The 20,142-nt window shown below is 38.6% G+C and overlaps 1 protein-coding gene across 4 annotated transcripts in view; it reads right to left on the bottom strand.

Moving 5' to 3' along the window:
* Positions 1-20,142, bottom strand: part of TTC7B (tetratricopeptide repeat domain 7B) — a 151,100-nt gene that overhangs the window by 106,556 nt on the left and 24,402 nt on the right. For all 4 annotated transcript variants that reach the window (XM_059819233.1, XM_059819234.1, XM_059819235.1 and 1 more), the window contains 2 exons: positions 8,193-8,323; positions 1,606-1,727 (listed from right to left, as the gene is read on the bottom strand). In XM_059819233.1, coding sequence (XP_059675216.1) covers positions 1,606-1,727; positions 8,193-8,323 — 253 coding nt within the window. The remainder of the gene's footprint in view (positions 1-1,605; positions 1,728-8,192; positions 8,324-20,142) is intronic.

Here is a 20,142-nt window from a genome sequence, read left to right as displayed (position 1 = left end):
CTTCCTCTCGTACCACAAAAAAAAGTAGCACCAGCCAATGAAACTGGAAAAAGAAATTTAAAATTAAATATATAATGTGTAATTAGCTTGTAAACTGCAAGTGACCATTATACTCAAGACTGCAAAAAGATTATATGCTTATGTAGGAGGCAACAAGAACACCAACTGCTTCACTGTGAAGGATTAAAGTGTACATGGAATACAATCAACCTTTCAAAGTTCAGACCAGACCAACTGATATGGTCTAGGAAGAACACTCCTATGGGCTGGATGTTCCTTATTAACCTACTGCACAACCTTTTTATGGGGCTGTTTTTTGTTTTCTTAATTAATCTTAATCTGCTATGCCTATTGCTGATTGCTTTTAGGCACAATATGTCAGATTAAACGGACCGTTTCCTTCCTGGTCTTCAATCAAAATTCTCCAAAATGGGGAAATTTTAGCTTATTCTTAACCACAATTGCCACTGTGATTCTTTCACTATGTATATTTTATTTATCTTTTGTGCAGGCATGAAAACAGAAATTTTATTTTTAGCTCTGGTAAATGAAAAAAATTAACTTTCAGAACATTCCATTCCTCCTGCAATTAAATGATGAAAACAGAACTAAAATGTAACTCTCAGATCATGTGTTATTGCAGCACTACTTCATTACTTTAAGAATGAGATTTCAAAAGCTTAGTGATCATTTATCTTCTGAGATCCCTGAACGGTTTGAAAACTTGAATAGCCTTTTGTCACCCTACCATCAGTACATTAAAATCTCGAACTCTTTACAGACACTGCATGATTTCACTTCATCTCCTGTTGATGTATTTGAAAGAATAAGAAACATTTTTGGTATAAAAGAGCAGTCCTATCAAGAGTTCCAATATTTCAATCAAACCACATTTTCCTAGTGAAATAAGTCGTCCTGCAAACAAATTTGTAAATTATGTGATTTCAACAACAAATGTCAGAAATGTACTTAAAAACCATTTGTGCCAAGTTTTGAAGCTCTTAAAAATGGAGAATTGTATTCCTTTTTTGTTTTCTGTAATATTTATTTTTAGACTTTTAAGGGAAGCCTTTTTTAAAATAAATTATAAAGGATCTCCCATGCAGAATCTAAAAGGATCTATAGAGCAGGTACAATGGAGATTGTATACTTGTATACATACTGTTGATCTTCATGCACATTTATCCTGCAGCATAATGTTAAAATAAGTGATAACTGAAGAGATTTGGAAAAAAATTACAAAATCAAAATTATAAAAATCAAGAGTTTCAATATGTTGTCAATCACTTTCTAACAGTGTCTAGTAATGAAGTAAAAGAAATTACAAATAGTTAAAGTTTAAGGTATTTTAAATTCTCACATTTAGTAAGTAAAGATATAAAATGCTTTCTATTTAATATAATTTGATTAAACAATTTTACAGTATGTAGATAAATACAATATGGGCAGACTTAGTATTTCAATCAAAATGTTACTACTTATTAATAAGAGGCCTCATGACTACACTATCCACAATCTCTAAAAAAATGATGCCCAGTTAGATCACAAATACAAAACTTAAACAAAAGAGCAAACAAATAAACAAAAAAGCGAATCTAATCTTACCCATTCTTGAAATATAAAACATGTGCTCTTTGAAGTCCTGTTTCCAAGAAAAAACCAAGTTCTTGTTCATGTGCAGTGGGCCCTGGCTTAGGGCTTCTGTTTTGTATATTGGCATTAATTACCTAAGATAACAAAACAAAAAGGAAAAAAATGTATTTAGAACAAAAATAAGTTTTGTGGACTTTTACACAGAGGCTAATACTTAATGTTGGAGAAGTCTTTTTCATTTGTAGGCAGTGGCTAGTAGAATATTTCTATCCTTACCTCCATTCCCACCTAAATATAAATATTTTTGCTCTTGGCTATACTCTTAAAGGTAATTTCTTCACCAAGCAGAAATGTCATTAAAAAAATAAATTATAATACTTTTTTGGAAATTTTTGTGAAGAATGGTATACAAAAAATAAGTGTATGAAAAAGCGTTTTTGCAACCTTATTCAGTAGCAGGAGGTGATAGCGTTCAAAATCTAAAACCCTGTTAGCTTAGGAAAGACTGCTGCAGAAAGCAGTAAGAAGATTAAAAGTGATCTCCAGAGTGATTTCCAAACAACAGTTTAGAAATAACCTAATTTGTTTTACATCAACATTTAAAATGCTCTCTCAAAATGGAGAGCTATCAGCTTTCATTTGCCTTCATATTCACTGCACATAATCTAGCAGCCACTAAAAGACAATAACAAAACGAACAAAACACCCAAAGCAGAAAAACCGCAGTAAAAAAAGTGTATGTATTTAAAAAAGTGTGAATTACTTTTCTTTCCCCCATCACATCAAACTTTTCTTTCCCCTTTCTTTTGCTGGTGTGACCCTAACTGCATCTAATAACCCCTTCAAAGACAACTGTCAAATGGCAGGCCTGAGGCTTGTAAGCAATAGGTCTGAAAAAGAGGGTCAGATTGATATTGCTAGCTTGCTTCATTCTAACAGCATTCACAAGCCAAAGAATAGAGCCCCAATTGCACTGTCTTTTGCCCAGACATATCTCAAAGTCTAAATAAAATGCAGTAGTGTGCAACTCCTAGAAACAGAGGGTACCACAAATTTTCTTTTCTCTAAAAAAAAGTATAATCTTGAAAGGTTTCTGCTAAGTGGTAAGAAACAGAAGACATGGTTCATGGTGTAAATGAAAACAAAAGGAGGAAATAAAAGAACCTATGTATCCCTTTAAATTCAGATAAAGCCTGAAGCTTTTAAATCATGAAGCATTACCCTCTTTACAAATAAAGAGCCTAACTAACTTCCCGTAATTCATAATCCATAACTTATAAAATTAGGGGGGAAGAGGGCAAGCAGAGAAAACAGTAACTTGCCTAATATTCTGCAGAGCTGTTTATATGTTATATTTTGTCTAACCTTAAAAAGCTCAGATAAAAACAGGTCTTCTACATATCTAGTACCTCAGATTTTTGGCCATCTTTCTACTCATACGTAGTACGAAAAGTAGAGCAACTCTGGAGTTCAGATTCAGATGCAGACAACTGTCTCTTTAGGAAAAAACATCCAAGTACATTTAACAGTAACTGTGGTTTCATACATACAGTGAGTAATATATTAATGAGATAAAATGACAAATGGGCTACCAAGTCAGAGAACACTGTCCTGATCCAGTTTATAGGACTATTAAGATTTATCTCAAGTTCACCTATATTTTAAGATGTTTATCTGGCTATCATATCTGGTTATTTTTTCATTGTCCCAGGATTGTGCCTATTAGTTGAAACAAACACACTTTCAGTTACTGTTCTGGACACCCCACTGAGAAGTCAAGTGTCTTGTTGACAGGTACAATGATATGTCAGAATTTTACCTTCAAGTAGTTTTATAAAGAGGATTTAAGAGCAGTGAAGTTATTGGCTCCAAATAAACATCAACAAGATCAATTTTCAATCTTCATAGCTTCATTTGTCCAGAGAAGGGCAACGAAGCTGGTGAGGGGTCTGGAACACAAGTCTTATGAGGAGCAGCTGAGGGAGCTGGGGTTGTTTAGCCTGGAGAAGAGGAGGCTGAGGGGAGACCTTATCGCTCTCTACAACTACCTGAAAGGGGGTTGCAGAGAGGTGGGTGTTGGTCTCTTCTCCCAAGTGACTAGTGACAGGACTAGAGGAAATGGCCTCAAGTTGCGCCAGGGGAGGTTCAGGCTAGATATTAGGAAAAAGTTCTTTACCGAGAGAGTAGTGAAACATTGGAATAGGCTGCCCAGGGAGGTGGTAGAGTCACCCTCCCTGGAGGTATTCAAGGAGCGTGTGGATGTGGCATTGTGGGATGTAGCTTGATGGACATGGTGCTGTGTGGTGTTGGGTGGGTTGGTTTTTGGTGTGTTGTGCCTTGTTGTTGTTGTGTGGTGGTTGGCTTGCGTGGGTTGTTTGTGGTGGGGTTTTTTTTGGTTTTTTTTTGTTTGTTTGGTTTTTTTTTTTTTTTTTTTTTTTGGTTGGACTTGATGATCTTACAGGTCTTTTCCAACCGTAGTGATTCTGTGATTCTGTGATTTTGTAATGAATTCTTTTTTAGAATTATCTCAAAAGCTAGTAAGTATATACATACAATGTACATATTCCCACATGTGTGTTTGAAGACACCGTAATCCCATGTTCATAAATGAACTACCACAGGGTAACAGAGTCCACAGATCAGTATCTTGAATATACATACTAGTTCAGAGGAGCTCTGTCCCTTTTTAGACTACTAGCACTATTTTCTAAGAGGTCAGAATGAGAGAACAGTCAGAAGGACAGCTACCAGACATCCATTAAGGCACACTAATCTATTGCCCAATTGTAATTGATGAGGACAAGGGTTCACCTAGCTTGGAGGTGTCACCAAGGCTAAGCCGGCCTACGCCCTGGGTAAGAACAGCTTCCATAAAGAAAAAAGGATGGGTCATTATCACTCTCACATGAGGGGAACAGAAGGCCCAATATGCAGACCAGACCCACTTCTTAGGGAAGTCTGCTGCCTCCCTGGGGCCCACGTTAAAGATGTGACAAGAAAATTTCCTACCCTGGTACGGCCCTCAGATTATTATCCATTATTGATTCTTCAGGTAGGCAGCGATGAAGTTGCAACAAGAAGCCTGAGGGTGATCAAGGGAGACTTCAGGGCATTGGGACGACTCATCAGGGGATTGGGAGCACAAGTGGTGTACTCCTCCATCCTTCCATTGGCAGGGAACAACGAGGGAAGAAATGGGAAGAGCCAGCTGATCAATATCTGGCTCTGAGACTGGTGTCATTGCCAGAATTTTGGATTCTTTGATCATGGGTCACTCTATATGAGGCGACAGGGGAACGCCTGTCTCTGAGGGGGAGAAGGATCCTGGCGCAGGAGTTAGCAGGGCAAATTGAAAGAGCTTTAAATTAGAATTGAAGGGGAAAAGGGATAAAACCAGGCTTGCTGGGGATAAGCCCGGGGGTGGTATGCCAGTGTTTGAGGGGAGTTGTGCTGGCGAGGATCTTTGGACTGCCGTCTCAGCAGAAGTAGGGGATGGGGACCCATGGGGCAGCAAAGACACAGAGGTGGTTGACATGCTAGAAATCAGGGAAGCGCCTGAGATCAGTCACATAGGAATTAGGGCTTCTGCCCCCATAAAGGTGTCAGGATCAATAGCCCAACTAAAGTGCATCTATACCAATGCACACAGCACGGGCAACAAACAGGAGGCGTTGGAAGCCATCGTCCAGCAGGAAAATTATGATATAGTGGCCATCACAGACACATGGTGGGATGACTCGCACAACTGGAGTGCTCCACTGGATGGCGACAAGATCTTCAGAAGGAACAGGCAAGGAAGGAGAGGTGGTGTGGTAGCCCTGTGTGTCAAGGAGTGTTTTGATTGTCTAGAGGTTAACAGTGGTGACAATAGGGTTGAGTGTCTGTGGGTAAGAATCAGGGGGAAGGCCAACTAGGCGGATATCATGGTGGGAGTCTGTTACAGACCACTCAACCAGGATGCGGAGACAGATGAAATAGTCTAGAAGCAGCTGGGAGAAGTCTCATGATCACTAGCCCTTGTTCTCGTGGGGGACTTCAACTTACCAGATGTCTGCTGGAAATACAATACAGCAGAGAGGAAACAGTCCAGAAGGTTCCTGGAGTGTGTGGAAGATAACTTCCTGACACAGCTGGTGAGTGAGCCAACTAGGGAAGGCGCTCTGCTGGACCTGTTGTTTGTGAACAGAAAAGGCCTTGTGGGGGATGCGACAGTGGGAGGCCTTCTTGGGCACAGTGATCATGAAATGAGAAAGTTTTTGAATGTCAGAGAAGTAAGGAGGGGGGTCAGCAGAACTGCTACCTTGGACTTCCGGAGGGCTGACTTGGGCCTGTTTAGCAGCCTGGTGGACAGAGTCCCTTGGGAGGCAGTCCTGAAGGGCAAAGGAGTCCAGGAAGGCTGGACACTCCTCAAGAAGGAAATCTTAAAGGCGCAGGAGCAGGCTTCCCATGTGCCAGAAGATGAGCCAATAGGGAAGAAGACCGGCCTGGCTGAACAGAGAGCTTTGGATGGAACTCAGGAAAAAGAAAAGAGTTTATGACCTCTGGAAGAAGAGGCAGGCAACTCAGGAGGACTTCACGGATGCTGCAAGGTTTTGCAGGGAGAAAATTAGAAGGACCAAAGCCCAGCTAGAACTTAACCTGGCACCTGCCATAAAAGGCAACAAAAAATGTTTCTGTAAATACATTAGCAACAAAAGCAGGGCTAAGGAGAATCTTCATCCTTTCCTGGACGCGTCAGGAAACATAGCGACAAAGGATGAGGAAAAGGCTGAGGTACTTAATGCCTTCTTTGCCTCAGTCTTCAACAGTAAGACCAGTTTTCTCTGGGTACCCAGCCCACTGACCTAGAAGATAGGGATGGGGAGCAGAATAAAGCCCCCACAATCCAAGGGGAAATGGTTAGCAAACTGCTACGCCACTTAGACACCCACAAGCCTATGGGGCTGGATGGGATCCACCCAAGGGTACTGAGGGAGCTGGCGGAAGTGCTCACCAAGCCACTTTCCATCATCTACCAGCAGTCCTGGCTAACTGGGGAGGTCCCAGTTGACTGGAGGTTAGCAAATGCTACACTCATCTACAAGAAGGGCCAGAAGGAGGATCCGGGGAACTACAGGCCTGTCAGCCTGACCTCGGTGCCAGGGAAGATTATGGAGCAGATCATCTTGAGTGCCATCACATGGCATGTACAGGACAACAAGGCTATCAGGCCCAGTCACCATGGGTTTATGAAAGGCAAGTCCTGCCTGACTAACCCCATCTCCTTCTATGACAAAGTGACTCCCTTAGCGGACGAGGGGAAGGCTGTGGATATAGTCTACCTAGACCTTACTAAAGCCTTTGACACAGTTTCCCACAGCATTCTCCCGGAGAAACTGACTGCTCATGGCTTGGATGGGTGCACTTTTCACCGGGTAAAAAACTGGGTGGATGGCTGGGCCCGAAGTGTTGTGGTGAATGGAGTTAAGTCCAGTTGGCAGCTGGTCACAAGTGGTGTTCCCCAGGGCTCAGTTTTGGGGCTGGTCTTGTTTAGTATCTTTATCAATCATCTGGATGAGGGGATCAAGTGCAACCTCAGTAAGTTTGCAGATGACACCAAGTTGGGCGGGAGCGTTGATCTGCTTGAGGGTAGGAAGGCTCTACAGAGGGACCTGGACAGGCTGGATGGACAGGCTGAGGCCAACTGTATGAGTTTTAATAAGGCCAAGTGCCGGGTCCTGCACTTTGGTCACAACAACCCCATGCAACATTACAGGCTTAAGGATGAGTGGCTGGAAAGCTGCCTGGCAGAAAAGGACCTGGGGGTGTTGATCAACAGCCAGCTGAGTATGAGCCAGCAGTGTGCCCAGGTGGCCAAGAAGGCCAACGGCATCCTGGCCTGTATCAGAAATAGTGTGGCCAGCAGGAGAAGGGAAGTGATTGTGCCCCTGTACTCAGCGCTGGTTAGGGCGCACCTCGAATACTGTGTTCAGTTTTGGGCCCCTCACTACAAGAAGGACATTGAGGTGCTGGAGCATGTCCAGAGAAGGGCAATGAAGCTGGTGAGGGGTCTGGAGAATGAATCTTATGAGGAGTGGTTGAGGGAACTGGGGTTGTTCAGTCTGGAGAAGAGGAGGCTGAGGGGAGACCTCATCGCTGTCTACAATCACCTGAAAGGAGGCTGCAGAGAGGTGGGTGCTGGTCTCTTTTCCCAAGCGACAAGTGATAGGACAAGAAGAAATGGCCTCAAGTTGCGCCAGGGGAGGTTTAGGCTGGATATTAGGAAAAATTTCTTCGCTGAAAGGGTTGTCAGACATTGGAACAGGCTGCCCAGGGAGGTGGTGGAGTCACCATCCCTGGAGGTATTTAAAAGACGTGTGGATGAGGTGCTTAGGGACATGGTTTAGTGGTGGACTTAGCAGTATTAGGTTTATGGTTGGACTTGATGATATTAAAAGTCTTTTCCGACCTAAACGATTCTATGATTCTAGGTGTGCAATGTAGTCATAAGAAAACAAATATTAGACATCTTTTAGTTGAATTACCAAAATGCTGGTAACACCACATCAATAAAAGATGAGCCACGCAATTCTTCAATTAAGCAAATCCTCCCAGCTTACCCTTTCTATCTCCTGAAGGTACAGCAGAGCAATATCCCCAGCCTTCTCATAGCATGTAACAATTTCTTGTTCACGGTCCACATGGAGGTTGCTAGCCGAAGAAGAAATTGGCAACTTCTCAAGACAGAGACCTGAAAATAAAAATTCAAATGAAGCATTAAAAACTAATGTCATATTATACTATACTTCAAAAATAGTCCAGGCTAAGCCCCTTTGATCAGGAGAAGAAACAAAGAAAAAAAACCCTACCAAAAACTTATGAGTTATGGTCCTCTGATACAGACACTAATAACTATAAATAACAGTGACTCTTAATAATTATAAAACCAGAAGCAGCAATTTTTTTAAAGCAATTTTGATTTAAAAGACATTATGACAGTCTACCACAAAAGCACCTATTGTCTTTTAAATTACTGAATACATCTTCACTTTTCCAGAGTGATCACAGAAACAAAGGCAGGGTGAAGAAAGGCACTTAGTAACTGTACAAGGCAGAAGCACCTATAAAAACAAATACATTTTCAAAAAAATAAGGGGTTAGGAAGTGTCATTTTTGGTTTTAGATTTAGTAATAGGTAGCTCGCTCTCATCAAGGCACAGAAGTCTTTTCCTCTCAGGACTTTATTAAACTTATCCAACAAATACATTATCTGGTGCTTTGAAGGGAAAAAAAAGTCTTTGCTCATCTAAAAATAAAACCCCAACAACCCTTACTAATGAATGCTATCTTCTACACAAGCCACTTCTATTGCAGCTGTTTTCAAGATAATTACAGAAAATAGCTAGAAAGAACACTAATCCATCTGACTGAGGAATCAACTGACTGAGGAATCAACCAACCCTAGACACTTGTCTAATCTGTTCTTAAAAGCCTCTGACAATAGGGATGCCTTGGCCTTCCTATGCAAATTATTATAGAGCTCAACTGTTCTCACAGTTAGTATTTTTTCCTAATATCTAGATCTCCCTCCCTAGATTAATTAGTCCTAGTCTTCACAGACAGACTATTCCTTTCTTTACAAAATGTTTTTTCAGTGTTTATCTAGAGAGACAGACAGACATGCTTGCAACAAAGAATGTAAATTCTCACTCATTTCTCTTTTCATGCTTCCTTGACAGCTAATCATTTTTATCTCCTCTGGACACTCTCCAACTGGTTACCTCCATCTTGACTCACTGTGCCAAAACTGGATACATGGCTCCACTTGAGCCTCAATAGCACTGAGCAGAGAAGATTAAAGACTTCCTGGTTTTGATACAGGATACTTTAACAAAAAACAAACATCAAATCAACAGAACTGTAGTGCCTTCCCTAGTAAAACATTCTTTTCTGTTTATGATCTGCAACAGATCACCAGATCATATTCTGCAAGCCAACTGCCTCATCCATTACCCCATCTTATATTTACTTGAATATTTATTTGTATTTTAAGTGTAGCAATTTCCACATGTTCTTGAGATTTATTTCAGGTCATTCTTCTAGCTTGTCAGCAGTCAATGCTGATCCTAAAGAGCCTTCAACTGCTCCCACTTTAATATACTTCACAATTCAAATTACCATATTCTCAATGCATCATCTAAGGTTTTGAGAACTCATTGCTGGAAAAACTAAAAACAAGAACAACAAAACACATAGTTATATATTGGGCAGATGCCTGTAGAATGGCAGGTAGTACAAACCCCAATTTGGAGAACAGTTTGTCAAAGGATTTCTGCCCATCAATAATGTAAGGTGGGCAGTATGTTCCATTGGAATGACAACAGTTTTCTTACTAAAACAACTTGGGAAGACACAGATATGGAATCTGGTGTTTATTTATTGATAAACTCAAACTATGCAATATTTGTGACCTCCAGATTCTTTTAAAACATCTATTAAGTTTTAATATCACCCTGTAGAAGTATAACTCATCTGTATAAAAAACCATCAAGCCATATTTCTGGCTTGAGAGGATGTCTTAAGTCTGTATCAGAGTTTGTTGGCCATCTTTACCCTCCAATCCACCCTTTTACCAGTACAAACAACATATCCTACAGCTCTGTTTGCTACCTATACATCCAGTTAGTACTGGACTAAGGATTTTGTCTTAACTACTGTGCTAAAACCAAAATAAAATTCAATATATTTTTCAAAAACCTACACATTTGTAAAGAGCAGCAAACACCTAAGTAGTCTGTCTCTTAAAAACCTGCCAAGCCTGACTACAACAGACACTGGACTTTTCTAACATGTTACGGTTTTCACCTAACATATCTCTAAAAATAAACTATATTTGAAAATAGTCTAGAGTAGCTTATGCTAATCTGCTTTCTTTCAACTTTTCAATCAAACAGCAAATATACAATTAGCAAAAACACCTCTTGGAAGTCATAGACCCAAAAGCAGCAAGATTAAACTATAGAAAAAGGTCAGTTATCCTGCTACTGCAGTAGGCTTGAACTGACCCTCTGATAAGAAGATCTAAATGTAAGTTTGCAGTGTCCTACACAAATGCCTTTTAACTCAGACATAGAGGTGACCATAAAATACAATAAATGAGCTGCAATAAAAACATCAAATGACTGAAAGCATCAGATAGTGGGTAAGCAGATCACTCCTCCCCACTCCTTCTCTCCCATGACATGAACAGCCAGTGCCCCAGAGTAATCCTCCACTACATGAAACACATTACTCAAGTGGCTATTTGTAGATTCTACTTGGATTTATAATTTCTATTTTTATGCTTTATGGCCACAACTTTTAATCTGAAAAACTCACTGTAAGAACATTCTCTCATTTTAGCTGAGAATTGTCTTTAAGATATGAAAGCACCTCAATGCTCTGCCAGAAAAAGTAATGCAGAAGGGAAGTACAAAACTTTAAGTGGCCTTTGATGAAGCATATAATAGTATTTCTTAGGGTAACTTTATTATACAATTAGTATTCACTGTGTTTTTCCCGGTATGTTTATTGCAACCCAGGAAAGTATGTCTATTTTAAGCATACAATGCTTTGGAGCAGGAAGTTCATTTGGAGAACTATCCTGAAATGACCACTTAACAGGATGGTTTGGACACTTTATTCGGTTTGATGACACAAGAAATAATTACAATTCAATACTGTATTAAAAATGAAAACGTATCAACTACAAGAAAAACCTGGAATACATTATTATTATTTCTGTAATAGGTTACTTGTTTTTTTTCTTAAATACAGATGAAATTTAAGAAATAATGTATTAAAGTACATAAAAGTATTTTTAAATTCTAAATAGATATAAATAGCAACATAGCAATAACAAGCACATAATATACTGCCCACTTCTTCATAAGAATACTGAGGGATGATAAAAAGTGAATTAAAATAAGGGATTATTATATTAGGCCCTTGAAAAAAGAACAAGCAAGTGGTAACACACAGAATTGAGAAACACATAAATTTCAAAGAAATACATATCGCCCTAAATTACCTGCTGAAGACTACTGCATATATTCAAACAGGTCAGTTCTCCCCTTTGTGCTTGTTCCCACACCTGCCAGGCAGGAATCTCTGCTATTGTCCCTCAAAAGGGCAGGAATTTAAATGTTTATAAACTTTTTGGAGATATTCTAAAAACAGGTACATGTGACTGCTACAAATTATCACTGCATTTCTTGCAAAGTTCATAGCTATTGGTTTATTTAATTTTTATTGGTTATTTCGTTTTATTGTGCATTCAAGAATATCACATCAATTCGTATCACAAGTTGACTTTGATATTCATGGCTTTTAAGTTTAAGCCCTTCCAGTCAAAATCATCTTCAAGTAAAAGCTTCCAACAAACTGGGTCAGTTTTATTTCAGGAAGACACTTATACATATCGAGTCCTGATATCAAGCAATATGACTCCCAAGGGAAAAGAAACTGAGAAGCAATGAAATGAATACGAGTCCATACTAGTTAAGCTTACATGGTTCGCAAAGTAACTCTAAAATTGCTTGTCTAAAGACTAGAACAGCAACAAACAGTATTTGGACAAGAAAAGAGTATGCCTGATATTTAAATTACGTGATAAATTGCAAAGGTTTTCTTTAAATCTTCAAAAACTTTATAAATTGTCCATATTTTGTAAAAGATTCAGAAAGCAAACTGTAGATAGTTTTGTCACTTATTCCAAGCGGCATTCTTGCGTCTATGGTCTCAAAGCAGTGGTCAAGGTTATGACAAGTAAACTATTTCACTTTTACAAATACAAGAGCAGACCAGCCCTACCACCACATATGCACACACTAACCACTACCCAAAAAAAGAGGACTCCGCAGCAAGAACGTGTAACAAACTAACCATTTTTAAGAAGTCCCGGTGCAATAATTTGCTTATTCTTAGATAACCAACCGTTTTCATGTTAAGGACAATGACAGTAATTACTTTTCATTTACAAACCACTTTAAAAAAAAAAGCAGACAAAACTTCTGTAGGAAAACTGATTAACACTCCCATTGCATTATACAGAGTAAACCAAAAATTACTCTAAGGTCAAATAGGAATCCACAGCACAGTTCAGATCTTTACCAAGTACTCCTACCACCCAGACCACTACTGAGACCATTAAAAAAAGTCCCCCAAGGCTGAGAAAAGCCTATCATATTTACTGCATTGTATATCTGAGGATTTTCCAAGATGCCAGACAGTACCTTGTCTGTGTAAGTGCTACTAAATTTTAGAGACCACAAATAATAACGGATCTCATGGTTTATCTACTGTTTTCAGTAGACAAGCCAAAGGACAGAGGAAAAAACAGTGAAGGACTATTTGATACTTAAGTATAAACATGCTTTTGCAAGAAAGGAAGAGTCACATCAATAGACAAAGATTTCTGGGTTTGCTTCCTGTTTTCCTTAAATGGACACATAAAATTCAAGTGTGTTTTAGTATACACCACTTACTCTTCCCTACACGATATGCAAAGCAACACTGGTAAGTGTTCCAAATGCTGTAAACACAAAAAAACCCTTTCATCTCCTTTTAAAGAAACTTCACATTTAGCTTATGTATTTAGAACAAACAATTATATAGACTATGGCAAACATTTACTAGTCTTTTTAAAAGAGCAACTGAAACAATCTAGAGTTACTGCTATCAAGGAACTCCCACAGTTTATTTCTGAACTTAGAACAAACACTGCTAATCTCACTGAAGGGAAGGACTTATTTCTAGAAGTCCTCAATCAAAGATTGCGACTTGCTTGCAGAGGACTTTTTTTAGAAAGCAAAGAACAAATTTTTTCCTCTTCAACTCCTTACTGGTATTTGTAAAGAAATTATTATAAAGGAAAGGAGGAAAAGTAAAAATAAAGAGTAGGGAAATACATTTATAACAAACTACCTCTTAATTTCACAGTTACTGCAGATACAATAGGAACTGCCTATTTCTTTAGATGATCTAAGGAAACACAAACAATTAATTTCTCTGATTTTTCAAGTACCTTGTATTGTTTGTCCCCCTCCATGTCAAGACACAGAGAAAAAAGTCTCCATAAACTGCCAGGATGCTTGTTTCATACCCAATTAGCTTTCCAGAACATGCATCAGAAAGAAGGTCAATACCCCTTCTCTCTGCATACCTGAATTTAAGGAAGCTGCTCTGGCTAGCCACTCTTTTAAACACAGACTACTTATGGAGAATTAAATCCATTCTAGATTAAATCCAGAGCAACAGAAGCACAGCTTTCCAGAGCTGAAGACAGCATTTTATCATGTATGCTCATACTGCAATGTCATTTCATTAGTATGGCTTTACTAATACAATAGTTATGCTAGTGCTTCTGTGTCTTGAAGTTTCTCAAAGAAAAAAAAAAAAAAAACAAAAAACCAAAAAAACCCCCACAAACCAGTAACACTCATCTCTCTTCTGAAGTGAACACCTACTTATTAATCCAAGTAGTCAATAAAACCGTAACAATATTTGGGGGTTTCTTGCAATACCATCTAAGATAACTGTTGTGAAATGATTGGTCACGGTCTTTTAAATGTAACGACAATCAAATCTTTGCTTCTTCTTAAAAGCACAAAATAGACTTTTATAATATTTTTAAACAGAAGAGATCAGTATTTTCACAGATGCATTTGTTTCTTACAAACCATGTGCCAGCCAATTCTTGCTTTACAGTACAGCCCTTTGGCAGACAAGCAACTTCTGGAGAGGCTGAAAAAGTTCAAACTAGAGATAAAAGCCAGGAAAAGGACTGGTAACTGTTGTAGATCTTGGAGCGAGCAAATCTTTGATGAACCCTCCACAAAGCAGAAGAGCTGCACACCACTATATGGAGTGTCATCAAGGAAGCTCTTTGCTCAAGAGAAAGGAGATGATAGATTGTTCAACTACGGAATTTATACTGAATTGTTTTGCTGTATATTGTCAGGATTGCTCCTACAAGCACCTCTGAGGAAAAAAGACCAGGCTCCACTGTGACACTAGTTCTTCCCATGACATGACAAAAAAGGCCAGAATCACGAATTTTAATTTTGGCCCAACATTTATTCCCCGCCAAAGGCAAGATTCTGAAGATATTCTAAATATTCTGAAGAAACTAAGAACAAGAAAAACACACCACGAAAATACACAATTCCTAAAGAAGCTGGTTTTAATAAGAAGCAAATAATTTTCATTCAGTGTTTGGATTTCAAATCCTGGAGCTAAAAGCAGCACTGAAGAAAGCAGGATGAACCCCTGGGTTCCCCCCCAGTCCCTGCCGCAGCAGGGCAGAAGTCAAAAATAGACAGGGGAAAGACAAGCTTTGACAGACAAAGTTTGACGTAACTATGGCACAGGCTTCCTAGCCATGGTCTGCAAACTGCTTGCTGATGGGCTGCAACATTTGCACAGCCATACAGGAGGAGGGAACTTAAGGAAGTTGAATTCTTGACCCATTGCCTAATGAGGCTAGAGATCCCCGGCATAATTACTGAAACAGCTTTCATTTAGCATTCTTCCATGAAGAGCTGCTTGGTGTCTGCTGACACAGGCTAGCAGTGCACAAGATCTCATTACAATCGTATATGATTAAAGTTAAGTGCAGCATCTTTTGCGAAGTGCTAAGTAGCAATTCACATGCACCTGACACTTCCACTGAACCTAATGAGTATTTCCATGTTTCTGGAAATAGAACTAATTAATAGCCAATCATTTAACTTGGTAAACGCAACATTAAATTTGAATATGGGTCAGCAGCAGTAAAGACAGTCTCACCTTACTCAACATACATCATCTAAATATAAACACAGTTATTTGAACAGGCAATATGAGATGTAAAACAGCCTGCAGCAATAAGGCTACAGTCCTGTAATGTCACAGTCTAACTTACATACGACATCCCTCACACACTTGACAAGAATTTGTTACTGTAATACAACACAGCCATCTTGACAGATACCTGCAGCAGTCTACTAATCTATTACACTATAGTAAATATAAACACAATCTACTAAACTCAAGTTTAACAAATTTGTAGACTTTAAGAAACGTCAGACCTGTAAATTGCTATGCTCATCTATAAGCATTTGTAGAAAGATTCACTAATTTGTAATGCCAAGTATTATAAATCCGTTTTTCAATCACATCTATTGACTTACGCAGCAGTATCAGAATCATGTTACCTAAGATTTCAATAAGCTTATTTCCCAGTTAAATATATACTTGTTATTTCAGAGTTACTGACAAGTTGCACCTCCCCAAATTAACACCTCGATATCCCACTGCACATGCATCTCATCTCTGCTTCCACAAGCAAACAAAAATTGCTTAGAAACACAGGAGATATTGCCATGCACAGTATTTGAATAATGCCTGTGTGTGCTTTCCAGTATATTACCTCATTCATATACTGCTGAAAACTTGCAGAAATTTAATTGTCCTGTTCCCCGAGGCCATACCCTTAGGAGAATATTAGCTTCAGACATTATTGAAATGGATTCTAAATATATGCTTCTATATGGTAACAGTGTATACAAAACCAACCAGAAAAGTATCTGTGTGAGAAGGGCGTAGGAAAAGTTAGAGCTAGCTACACCAGCCTAACTTGAAAAAGTCATACATATACAGTCTTTACTTCTTTATGGATTCATAATTGTCTTATTTCAATTCTTCGTAAGTTAAGATCTTCTTCAGTATCATAACTGAGCATTGCCAATTAAACTGATCTAGTGAAGAAAGTAAACAATGGATACTAAAGACACAAAGTTAACATAACAAGGGAACCTGCTCTACTTATTGGAAGGTAGTCATTCCTAAGCAGATACTTAAATATCAAATACAGCCAGAAATGTGCAAAACCTCCCTACGTTTTATTTTGAACCAAGACTTGCCACCACAATCTCAAGTCTGTCCTTCACTCCCCCTGCCCAGCCTCACTTCTTAGCTTTGCTCTTGTTGCATAAGACAGCTCTAATAACAGATACCAATGGCTAAGCTACATCTCTGGCAGAAGGAAAAAAAAAGTAATAATCTGCTTTTCTCTGTACTGCTTCTTAAAACTTCATATTAAAGGTATGACCCACTCCTGTGACCTACTATCTTAAATGCTACTACAAAAGAAGGGAAGGCAACAGCTTCAGGGAGCCAGCTCCAGCAACATTCATACCCTTGCTTTCAGACTAACACCTTGCCACAACGGAGTCATGCAAACCTGCTCATCTCCTCAACAATATCCTTCTTTTATGTCCATTTTTCTTTCCCTCATCACACCCTTTTGAAATAACCTAGCACTTCCAACCACAGACATTTTGCTACAGAAAACTGTTTTATCAGATGCTTTTCCTCCGCTTTCGTGCCAAATGTAATTACAAGCAGACAGGGAGAAAAACTAAACAACAGATCAGAATAAGTATTCTCATGTTTTTGCAAATACGTTGATTTGAAAAGCTCCATCTTTTCATTTCTATGCTTTATATGACATTTTAAAAATTAACCTACTCAATTTCTTAAAGTCTTTGAATCTAAGAAAATTCTATATTTAATATCAAAACCATGATTTTCTTAATACACTAACTATCCCACACAACATCTTCTACATACACATACAGAATCATTACTCAGAAGCACAGCATCAAAAATCAGCTCTTTCCTTAAAATAAAGAAAATACTAGATCTAATCCAGAACTGGATTCTATGGGCACAGACAGACACACACACAAAAAAACCCCAACAAAACAAACAACAGTGTAAGGTCAAAAAAGTATGCCTGTCCAGAAAGTTAATCACATACAAGAAGACCGTCCTCCACTACACTTCCATTTTTAACTTGTGAATTTGAGGAAATGGTGAAGAAAGGCAGGACAGTATCAGAGTTACACTGAACTTTCTTTGGAAGATTTGAAGCAGCATTTCACTAACTAGACATTTCCAAGAAAAGACATTTCCAAGAAAAGAATAACAATCATTTAATCTTCCTTGCTGGATTTGAGAGCCTTTGAATCCTTTGCTTGACTTATCATTCCATATTATGCCTCTCGGTTATATTCTTCTAGATGTGCTGTCCTCAGCTAAAGCGGTAAGTAGCACAGAGACTTAAAAGCAATCTTTTAAAGATATATATGGATTTAATTCACTTATGTAATAAAAAATTTGAGGATCCCCTGTGTGAGTGCACTGCAGGCAGCAGATGACTTTAGTTCTTTGGTTTAATGACAGAATTATTCCAAGTTGAAGACACTAAATTTCATGTTCTGGACTACTGTAATGAAGGCTATTGTAATTTAATGAACATTTTGCAGTGAGATTTACAACCAACCAACCTGATAGATAATGCATTCAGACACAGTCAATCTGGAGAGTCTGAAGAGGCAGTAAGAATTTTCCTCTTGGTTTTTGTCACATCTTACTTTCTAACAACATAAATACATACACACTTGTATTTATATATGTGCCCATACATACACAAAAATACACACACACCCCCTCCACAGTTGACGAAGCATTTAGGAATCTCACTTCCTCTGTCACGTTCTGACTCCATTTCTTCTCCCTGCAATTGTCACTACTGATGTTCCTCTTCCCCTTCTTTCTAGCCATCAGTAGAAAAAAATCCAGCAAAATTTAGCTTGAACCTGACCTCGGACCCATTTTTGCACCTCATTGCCCCATACACACCTGCTGAATCTTCATTTACTACGAAGGACAGAAAGACATACTTTGTATGTTCCACAAGCAAGAGTAAGGTGGGACACATGGAAAGCAGGTCATTTCTAAGGGCTTGTCCTGAACTGTCTAGGGTTACGGCGTAACATGCTCATTTAAGCACCCTGTAATGACTGTAGAAGAACAAACATGTCAACTCAAGCATCCCACTCAGTCTATCACATCTGAGGTTACAGAATGAAACCTCAGTGAGAAGGTAAGCACTTGGAAGTGGTCCTACATTAAATAAGGAAAAAGAATTAAGGCAATTAAAAACCACCATTAGTTATCTGCCCTATGCCTGTGTCAGAGGTAAGTACATCAGTATCAGACCACTGTACAATAGGATACAAGACTGCAAATCCACTGGAACTGGATTTGCCCCAAACTGGATTGAAATGGGACAACTAAACCAGGTATCTTTAACTTCATTTGTACAGGTTGCTGCACTGAACAGTGCGGCCAGGCTGATGCTTGCAAACAGGCAGCACAGACAGTCCCTTGTTGCTTAATAACATGGTGCTATGTTCATGATTGCCAAAGAAATAAAATCTAAATACTCCGAGTTTTATCTTTATATAATCAGGTTATCCTTGAACTTGCAAGCAGAAATACAAATCCTGGTGAAGTACAAAATCCCTATAAGAATAACTTGTATTTAGTTGTGTAATACCTACAAGCCTCAATCACCTCTGAAGAGACTCTGAATTCAGACTGAAAAGTTTTATAGTCCACCCTTACAAGGAGAAAGAAGAAATTCCAGGGGGAGGGGGGAAGAGGAGGAGCATTAACTGTACACTGTTGGGTAGAAACATATGCTATTTAGTTGTCAATTACTCTAAACTTATCTAGACTTTGAATACTAAATTTAAAGACCACTCTGTGACCTCTACCTCATTCTAGAACACACAAAAGACAATATTCTTGCAACCTGCTACCACGGGAAGAAGGGATATTCAATTTTCTTAATCTTCCATTCAAACTGGAAACACAGTACCAAAAAGAAGATTATTCTGAACATGAACAGAACAACAAAAAAAACCCCAATGGTTTGCTCAATTTGCTCAGGTAAACTGATAGCCAGTCACCCAGTAGAAGTGACCAAACTAATGAAGTCTGATCAACATTAGATCAGGCTTGATAGGACAGATTTCAGTGTTTAAGTACAAAACTTTAAATCAGAAGCAAAAACCCCCACCACATCTGACAGAAGTCATGCTGGTTTTCTTCTCTTTTTTTTTTTTTTTTTTTTTTTTTTTTAAATAAGCTGAACCTACAAAACATTCCAGGGTAGAAAAGATACATATTCTTGTAATAAATTATTTTTACACTAAGTAAAATTAATCATACTAATCCTTTCTGCAAAATCAATGCCTTTATGCTTCAACTGTTATATATCGTTATGAGGTCAAACAAAACAGAGCCAGAAGAGTTGAGCTCTGGGAAAGGATTCGGTTAAATTACTGGGATTCCTTGGAGATATAAGCAAATTTAGGTAAAGTTGATCAAGTCCAAGATTGCATTTTCATGGAAAGAACATGACAAATTCAACAGACATCCTCACAGATTTAAAAAACAAAATAAAACAAAAAACACAACCAAAAACCACAAAGCTGAGTGGAAGTCCACCCATACCAGACATTGCCAAAAAGCCCACACAGATGCTGTATGAGAGAACTGGGCAGATTACGTCATATATAAGAACTCCCCATGTACTCTCTTCCCACTTTAATCTAAATATAGCCCAGATTTAGGAAGCATCCTTTTGTCTCTGCTACCAGTTAGTTCTCTTCTTTCCTTGACATCTCTATAGAGAAT

The sequence above is a fragment of the Gavia stellata genome, chromosome 7, assembly GCF_030936135.1.
Source record: "Gavia stellata isolate bGavSte3 chromosome 7, bGavSte3.hap2, whole genome shotgun sequence".
NCBI lineage: Eukaryota > Metazoa > Chordata > Aves > Gaviiformes > Gaviidae > Gavia > Gavia stellata.
This window is presented reverse-complemented; position numbering and strand designations above follow the sequence as displayed.